Source organism: Myotis davidii, unplaced genomic scaffold (assembly GCF_000327345.1).
Source record: "Myotis davidii unplaced genomic scaffold, ASM32734v1 scaffold269, whole genome shotgun sequence".
NCBI classification, from domain to species: domain Eukaryota; kingdom Metazoa; phylum Chordata; class Mammalia; order Chiroptera; family Vespertilionidae; genus Myotis; species Myotis davidii.
The window spans coordinates 7,017,986-7,027,445 of NW_006383008.1; the positions used below are offsets into that span (position 1 = coordinate 7,017,986).

Here is a 9,460-nt window from a genome sequence, read left to right on the forward strand (position 1 = left end):
CAAAAAATGAAACTAGATCACCAACTTACACCATACACAAAAATAAACTCAAAATGGTTAAAGAACTTAAACATAAGATGGGAAACCATAAAAATATTAGAGGAATCCACAGGCAGCAAAATCTCAGACATATGCCGAAGCAATTTCTTCACAGATACAGCTCCTAGGGCAATGGAAAGTAAAGAGAAAATAAACAAATGTGACTACATCAAAATAAAAGGCTGCACAGCAAAAGAAACGCCCAACAAAACAACAAGAAAGCCCACTGCATGGGATAACGTATTTGCCCATGTTATCTCCGATAAGGGTTTAATCTCCAACATTTACAGGGAACTCATACAACTTAACAAAAGGAAGATAAACAACCCAATCAAAAAATGGGCAATGAACCTAAATAGATACTTTTCGAAAGAGGACATAAGGACGGCCAAGAGACATAGGAAAGTATGTTCAAAGTCACTAATCATCCGAGAGATGCAAATCAAAATGACAATGAGGTACCATCTCACACCTGTCAGAATGACTATCATCAACAAATCAACAAATCTCAAGTGCTGGTGAGGATGCGGAGAAAAAGGGACCCTCATGCACTGCTGGTGGGAAAGCAGTTTACACACTGTGGAGAACAGTACGGAGTTTCCTCAAAAAACTAGATTTTTTTTAAATTAATGGAATTTTCTTAGTTTAAAAGACTTGAGCCGATTCAAAAAAATTGGTTTAAAATTCTGTGATAAAGATGGATTTTCATCGTTTGAATGCTTTGGGGTTAAGGGATTAACAAAATAAGGGTGTGGACTTAGCTTAAATCAGCGGTTCTTAACCTGTGGGTCGAGACCCCTTTGGGGGTCGAACGACCCTTTCACAGGGGTCGCCTAAGACCATCGGAAAACATATATAATTACATATCGTTTTTGTGATTAATCACTATGGTTTAATTATGTTCAATTTGTAACAATGAAAATACATCCTGCATATCAGATATTTACATTACCATTCATAACAGTAGCAAAATGACAGTTACGAAGTAGCAATGAAAATAATTTTATGGTTGGGGGTCACCACAACATGAGGAACTGTATTAAAGGGTTGCGGCATTAGGAAGGTTGAGAACCACTGGCTTAAATGGTCTTCAGCATTATTTACTTTAATTACTTCAGTGCTTTCCAAATGATACCATGTATTCCTGGGAACTCAGAAGTTAATCTCACCAAATATGGTTTGATAGTTTTCTCCATGACCTCATGAGTTATTCCATGCAAATAGGAAGGCGGCTTTAAATTTCATTTCTACTTGCTGAGAACAGCTACAGAAATTGAATCTGAATCCATCAAGCCAGACTCTGTACTACCCTCTTGATTCTCTTAGGTCATATCCCAGTTCTTCAGATATAACCTAGGAACTTGGCATAGTTTTGTGATGCGGCAGTAGTAGGTCACAGTCCTCTAGGCCTATGTCGCTTTGGTTGCAGATGGCAGTGAGGTATCCATTATTTTCTAGCATGTTTCTAACATCTTTTTAACTTAAAAAATTACTGAGTCCATTGACTTTACTCTGACGTTAACTTCACAGGCGTTGACCTGAATGCCCAACTCTTGGGCAGCCAGCTTTTGGCCTGCACCCTCTCCCATAACACTCTCTTTGGGGAGGCGACCTCAGACCTGATAGTGAAGCCAGATGGACCCTATGACTTCTACCAGCACCCCAACGTCTCAGAAGCACGGCTTTGTCAACCTGTGCTTCAGGGTTTCTCAGAGGCTGTCATTCGGCTGCTGCAGGATTGGCCGGAACATCCAGCACTTGTGCAGGTAGGGTGGGTGGTGCGGAGAGGGCATGGAGGATGTGGCCTTTGCCATCCCTGCAGGAACCTTCTGGCGAGGTCTCTCTTTAGTACCCTGAGACTTTGGATGATTGGTATTAACACCTAGACACCCCCAATTCTTTTTCTCCCTGCAGCTGATGGTTGTAATGGACAGAATTCGTAGTTTCCCACTTTCCAGCCCTATCTCCAAGTTCCTGAATGGGTTAGAGATCCTTCTGGCAAAGGCACAGGTATAATGATTCCTCCTCTCCTCCTCATTTTAGTTTGTAATCAATTGAAAAAAAATATCTTGTGGCACCATTAGTGTTAGTGCGACAGAAAGTTACAGTCTGGGTTGGAGAAGGATAAACCTTGTTTTTTTCTGGCATTGCAAGGGAAACCATTACGTCTTTGAGGCATGTAAGGGACCTCCCTACCTCACCTGTTCTCAGTGGGATGCAGCGTCCATGGGCACCGAGGGCTCCTGGCCAGGACTTCTAGGTGGGCCTTCAGATTGAGTGCCTTCACACACTGTCCCCCTCAGTCCTCTCACAGGGAAGTAGCTGGTGCTTCCCTGATTATCAGATGAGGGCCCTGAACTTCACAGGGGTCATGGATTAACAACAGGAATTACGGCCCAGGTCTCCAAATCCTGTGCTTTTTGCCTGCCTCTAATCTTGGCTCTGCTGGGGTTCTGTCAGGCGACCAGAAAGAACTGGAAGCTAGATACACAGGATGTAAACACATTACTGCTCTTGGTAAATCAGCATACAAGTTGAAGGACCCAGTGGTGTTTACACAAGAAAAGCCCAGGATGTTCTTGAGGGAGGAGGTGATGAAGGGATTGAATAATGGCCATAGTAACTTTTATCTTTGTGTCTGTAGGATTGGGAGGAGAATGCAAGTCGAGCTCTCTCTCTGCGGAAACACCTGGATTTGGTCAGTCAGATGATCATTCGTTGGCGTAAACTGGAACTGAAGTAAGTGATACATTTGTCACTTCCCTTCCCTTCCTGACCTTGTGTCGCAGGAACGTGCGTGTTTGTTTCTTCTTGTTTCTGTAGTACAGCTAGAGAACAGGTAGAGAATGTGCTTTCAGTCATTAACCACAGATTAAAAGCTGGGCATTAGAACGACCTTAGTAAAGACCAGGTAACGACATACCGTCCTGAGGCAGCAAACTGGGAGTCTTCTCCATCTCCATTTAGCTGCTGCTTTTGTGGTTCTAGATATTTCAAATGGATTTCCTTTAATGTTTCCTTGGCCTCTTCTCTCATGTTTCAGCTGCTGGTCTATGAGTTTGGATAATACCATGAAGCGCCACACTGAGAAATCCACCAAGCACTGGTTCTCCATCTATCAGATGCTTGAGAAGCACATGCAGGAACAAACAGAAGAGCAGGAAGGTAACACCTGTCAGATAGTGCCTGCTTATTCAGAGGCCGGAGCTGAACTGGAGCGCTGCACAGTGTGGGATTTACCTGCACCCATGTCCCCTCCTGCCACCGCTTTCACAGGGAGGCGTCATTTGACCTCATGGTATTCCTGAGCAGTCAGCCAAGAAAGCTGTGTAGTTCTCTTAATGACAAAAGTCAGAGAGGTTTAAGTGACTATTTCCCGAGAGTAGAGAGTTAGTCATAAGGTTTCCTTAGGCTCTATATCCATGAGACAAGTCAAAATGAACGTTGCTTTCTTGGTTGGTAGCATATGTGTTTGAGTTTAAAAGTGTTTCGTTTCATACTTACAATGAGCACCTCATAATTCAGTTTCATAATTTGCTGGGAGTGCATTTAATACACCCTGAGTACAACTTGTTTCTAAATCAGCTTGCGATCCTTGCTTCAAAGCTTCCTTGTAATTGTGATCTCTGCTCGACTGCCATCCCTCAGTGGGTGCCCTAGGAGACTGCATACATGTTATGAATAGGGAATGATGGTTGCAGGCACATGTATGTTATCCTCTTTGAATCTCTACAGATGACAAACAGATGACCCTGATGTTGCTGGTCAGCACGTTACAAGCATTTATTGAAGGATCCTCACTGGGAGAATTCCATGTACGCCTTCAGATGTTACTGGTTTTCCATTGTCATGTCTTGCTGATGCCACAAGTTGAAGGAAAAGGTAAGGAGACACCATTTTTTTCTTTACTTTTATGCTGCAATGTTATAATGGGTTAGACTTTGAATTCTCCTCATGATACAGGTATCTTATTGCACACCAGGTTTTAAACACTTCCAGTCATCTTTCACTTTAATGTGATTCACAGGAGATGTAGAGATAAACATTCGATTAAAGTACAGGCTGCTTATTAGTGAAGCGCTGACTACAGAACTCTGGCAGAGGTAACCTGCCAGGTGCAGAGCTTGGGCCCAAACTGGCATGCTGAGACAGCATGCCTTTCTGTCTAGACAGTGGTATGTCCTGCTGAGCTTCTGCTTGATCCAGGCCATTGTTAGCTTCTTTGATGTAGTGAGAACACTGCCACTCATCAAGCACCTGCACACAAAACTCCTACTGTCAGTTACTTTGCCCTGACTGCAGCAACTTGGATAACACTGTCTCTGTAAAATGAGTATAGAGTGTAGGTGAATGAGCAGTCACGGTGAGCCTCTTCATATGCCACTTTTTAAACAGGCTCAGTTTCTGCTGACTTTACAATAAGATTTAAAGAAAGGGTTTGAAATTAAATTTAGCAGAATTTCTGAGTACACCATCTTTAAGAAAAAAGTGCAACAAGAAATTTCGCGATACGCTGAAATGAAAAGGTAGGGTAGTTGTTGACAGCCTGCCTCTCTGGGAACTGCTAAATTCAGATAGGCTCCCTGATGAGCCTATGAAACATACTGTAAACTTATTATCTGAAGAGTAATGAGGAAGGCACATCTCTGAAATGTGACCCCCACAGGTGGAGCCAATAGCACAAGTAGCAAGTGTGGTGTTTTTGTTTCCTTTTCATTTCTTTCAGATTCACTTTGCAGTGTTCTATGGAATTTGTACCATTATTACAAGCAATTCTTTGACCGGGTCCAAGCCAAAATTGTGGAACTTCGTTCCCCCCTAGAAAAAGAACTTAAAGTAAGATGAACAGCTGTCATGATCACTCTTGGGAGAGCAAAATCAGCAAATTGTTTTTATTTAGTTCTGTTCTTTTATCTGTTTAACAATGAGGCAGGGGCTCTGGGGAATGGAGGGGAGCATTGCAACTGCCCAGTAGGATGGCAAGATTTACATTCTGTGGCATTGGCTCCATTGTGACCTGGCTTAGTTCGTGAGGGGCTAATGGAGTAGCCCGTCAAAGACTCCTCAAGAGAATTGCCCCAGGTGTCTGTTAGTGCTTGCTCCCCTGGTCTTGCCAGGCTGATCTTCTAGCTCAGAGGAACACTGTCCATGTGCCGTGAGGTGCCACGGGGTCACGAGGACCCTCTTTTTTTTTTTTAAGTTTTTAATTATTTTAGAGGGGAAGGGATAGATAGAAGCATCGGTGAGAGAGAAACATCAACATCGATCCGCTGCCTCCTGCATGCCCCCTGCTGGGGATTGAGCCTGCAAGCCAGGCATGTGCCCTTCTTGGAATCAAACCCCGTGACCTCTTGGTGTATGGGTCTGTGCTCAACCACTGACCACACCGGCCAGGCATGAGGACACTCTCTTTTTGATACTCTCAGTGGTGATGGAACCAACCCTGATATGAGCCAGAGTACATATCAAGTGACCTTTTGATTATAGCAGTAGTCCTTTTCATTCCTTTGAGACAAACACTGGTTCCTTTTTTAGACTTGTTTTGTTCACTGACACAGCCCTGTGTTTGGGATGGAGTGGGCTCTGGTCTTTGGCAAACAGATGATCTTAAAAGAAACAGAATGATACCAGGTTTATAAAGCCATCCCTTGAGCTTCATTTATTTTACAGGAATTTGTTAAAATATCCAAGTGGAATGATGTCAGCTTCTGGTCCATTAAACAATCTGTGGAAAAGACACACAGGTAATTCATCTTTTAAAACTGGGGGTGACTAAAGCTCACAATTTGTGAATGGTAGGTAGCAAGATTACATCGTTATAATGGCCTGACTTCGTGCTGCCTAAACTTATTATAAAACACAAGATTGTTTTGGTGTGGCTTTCCAACACCATCCCCTACCACCCAAAGCCTGGTCTACCTGCAGGCTGGATTGGTGTGCCTTGAGGTGAAGCAGACTGTGTGCTGTGGAAGGCTGAATCTTCTTCCACCCACCAGCTGTTTTACCTTGAGTAAAGTGACCCCACCATCTCTGGCTTTAGTTATTTTCTCCTAGAAAAGGGAGATGACAATACTTGTCATACTTATTGTTTTAAAATATGATTGTGAGTATCTAATGGAACTCATTGTATACAAAAAGTAAGTTACATGTGTACACAGTATGTTATTTTTACATTCCCTAACTTCCATCCATTTTTCCCTCATCTCTGTTATGGCCTGGGGCCAGGACCCTCTTTAAATTCATGAAGAAATTTGAAGCTGTCCTCAGTGAACCCTGCCAGTCATCCCTGGTGGAGAGTGACCAGGAGGAGCAGCCTGACTTTTTGCCTCAGCCAACAGAAGCAACCACGAGTGAAGCATCACCCATTCGGAATCTGAACAAGGCTTTGAGGGAGACTCTGCTAGCCCGGCCAGCAGCTGCGCAGGTACTAGCTTGAGGAATAGTGTTTCTTATGCGTAGGCCAGTCAGATGGGATTTATGCTTTCTGTGTAAGGAATATTCCTAGAATTAGGTGAGGAAATACCTTTAAATTCTTGCTCTTTGGATGTATTTAGCATTTATATGTCTGCCTGACCTCACTACAGAATAAGATAAAAAGCCAGGATCCTGGTGCTGAAAGTTTAATGCTAGCCTAAAAGAAATAAGTATGCTTACTTACTTGTGAACATTTCATTTACCTATGACAGAAGATTTGAAGCATCAGTGTAGGAATATGCCATTGGAGCTGCCTTTGGGTGCTAACACTGAAGCTGCTGCACCAGGAGAGAATGTATGTAGTGATGTGCTAGGTTATAGTGGTTGCTGATGACCATGGTGTAAATACTCTCATCGTGGCCAATTTCAAGCACCAAGAGTTAAGTGGTGGCTTGCAAAATTCCTGAAAATGTAATAGTCACAGAGACTAGTGAATTGGTCTATTACAGGATGGGTGTTCCTCCTTTCTATTCTTGGTTGTAGGGAGATCCAGGATTTGGGGAGGGGAGCATGCCTCAAGACAGTAATAACTTTTGCCTTCTTCCTGTACTTCCCACTCTGGATTCATAGAGGGAGCAATGGAGTTCTTCAATCTGTTTTTAATATTTTAATAGTGCAGAAAGCATAATAGAAATTGAGCATATAGCCATGATATGGCTCTACAGATAAGATGGTTGCCAGGTGTATTTTCTTTTAATTGTACTTGTCAGCTCACTGCTTCTGTCATGCTGATCTAAAACTTTGACATGCTATTAATGACAACACAGGGATTTCAGGGATTCTTAGGGGGAAAAACAATGAAAATATGCCCTGTGGTTGAAAGCTTTTCCCTTCATCTACTATCTGGGTTCTTGATATTTGAACTGGAAGTGGCGGGCAGGGAGAGTTGGCAGTAGAAGAAGGATTTGGCAGATCAGTGTAGCCTTGCTGGGCAGCACAGCACTTCAAAGGCAGCATGCACATTCATCCTGCTGCACCCAGAGATGAGAACCAGAGTCTCTTATGGCTGGCACTGTTGTTGCCAGAGGTGAGGTGGGGTCCTTTGCTGCTGTGATCTCATTTTCTAAATAGCCACGGTTGATGCCGAATTAATTTCGGTGATGCTGCATTTATTCCTGTGAGACTTCAGAAGAGAGTTTAATATTTGCTGAGCTAGGTGTATGTGGAGGGTGAAGCATTTACATTTTAGTGCCTGAGCAGGTTAGTGCTATTACTTGTGTTCTTGGCAGGAAGACCAAACCATGTTCTGTCTCGTAGGCCGCAGTTCCACAACAGTGTCTGGGGGCCCCTTACCCCTCGGAGGGTGAGCTGCTGTATCGCTTGCCGAAGCTCACAAAACGAATGAGGAAGATGTGCCTGACGTTCATGAAGGAAAGCCGCCTCCCTCACCTAGTGGATGGCCTCGATCAGTTTACCGGTGGGTGCCTGCAGCCAGGGGCAGGGTAGGGCTTGCTCTCTCGTGTTTTTCCCAGTGGCCCAGCAGGGCTGGAATTTGTCACCTGTGTCCTTTTTTGACATTTTGAATACTGTTGAGTAGTTAATTGAATAAATAAGTGGTCTAAAAACCAGCTGAGCCCATATATAGGAGCCAACTGAAATGACACAGACTTTCAATTTTCCTCTTGTTCTCTCATCTAAACTAGTGGTGTTATGCCATTTTATAGCAGCCTTGTCTATATCAGATCCTGTTGTTTGCGGCCATGAGTAGAGGGACACAGAGATGGATTTCCCAGAGTTTGGAAGCTGTCTCTGCCTCTCAAAATGTTGTCTTTTAAGTTAAAGAAAAAGGAAGATTCACCCACAGCCCTCTTGCTTTCTTCACTTCAGAAACTGCGGTGTAGCAGTTTCATCTCCCTGAGCACTTTTGCTCAGGGACTTGAGAACCAAGATTTGCTCAGTAGTATAACACTGGCGGCTAGGGAGAGGACTCCAGCATTTAGTAGGTGGTTGGGACTCTTGGCAGCCCTTTACCACTTCCCCCAGGGTGTACGGTGTCAGAGTGAGGCTGGTCCTTCTTTCTTTCTTTCTTTCTTTTTGTTTTTAATATATTTTATTGATTTTAGAGAGGAAGGGAGAAGGAGAGAGAGATAGAAACATCGATGATGAGAATCATTGATTGGCTGCCTCCTGCATGCCCCCCACTGGGGATTGAGCCCACAACCCAGGCATGTGCCCTTGGCTGGAATCGAACCCGGGACCCTTCAGTCCGCAGACCGACGCTCTATCCATTGAGCCAAACCAGCTAGGGCATGGTCCTTCTTTCATTAGGTTATGTTTTGATCTCAGGGAGCTCCTTATTTTGAAAACTTCCTATATAATAAAGAGCTAATACGCAAATGGTCGTCACGCCCTTGCTTCAGGGCTGGGGGACCTGAGGCCAGGCTGGGGGACCTGAGGCCATGCCGCCTGCGCCAAAGCCAGGGCACCTGAGGCCGGGCCCCTCACCCCAGCGCTGGGACTGGGGGACCTGAGGCTGCGCGCTCCCCACCTGGCGGTGCTGCGCCCCCTGCCCTACGGAGCTTGGTAGGGGTGGAGCCAACCGGCTCTGGGTCTTGCATGATTTCAAGGCACACGCGTGTGGGCGGGGACTTGACACTGGGTCCCGCGGCATGCCCCAGACTCTGACAGGAGGGAGATTTTCATATACATTTTCTAATTTTCTTTCATCTCTGACACTAAAGGGCAAATAGCAACATTAAAATATTTCCTCTAATTAATTCCCTTTTAATGTGCACGAATTTCATGCACCGGGCCACTAGTATTAATTATATTAGAGGCCGGTGCATGAATTTGTGCACCAGTGGGGTCTCTCAGCCTGGCCTTTGGGATCAGGCTGAAACCGGCTCTCCGACATTCCCCGAGGGGTCCCAGATTGCAAAAGGGCACAGACCAGGCCGAGGGACCCCACTATTGGGGCCGGGGAGGGATGCGAGAGGTTGGCCAGCCC

At 44.7% G+C, this 9,460-nt stretch overlaps 1 protein-coding gene across 1 annotated transcript in view; it reads left to right on the forward strand.

Moving 5' to 3' along the window:
- MDN1 (midasin AAA ATPase 1) overlaps window positions 1-9,460 on the forward strand; it is a 161,271-nt gene that overhangs the window by 116,959 nt on the left and 34,852 nt on the right. The window contains exons 66-74 of the mRNA XM_015557675.1: window positions 1,570-1,805; window positions 1,954-2,049; window positions 2,684-2,778; window positions 3,083-3,204; window positions 3,775-3,921; window positions 4,766-4,875; window positions 5,710-5,783; window positions 6,265-6,463; window positions 7,771-7,930. Coding sequence (XP_015413161.1) covers window positions 1,570-1,805; window positions 1,954-2,049; window positions 2,684-2,778; window positions 3,083-3,204; window positions 3,775-3,921; window positions 4,766-4,875; window positions 5,710-5,783; window positions 6,265-6,463; window positions 7,771-7,930 — 1,239 coding nt within the window. The remainder of the gene's footprint in view (window positions 1-1,569; window positions 1,806-1,953; window positions 2,050-2,683; window positions 2,779-3,082; window positions 3,205-3,774; window positions 3,922-4,765; window positions 4,876-5,709; window positions 5,784-6,264; window positions 6,464-7,770; window positions 7,931-9,460) is intronic.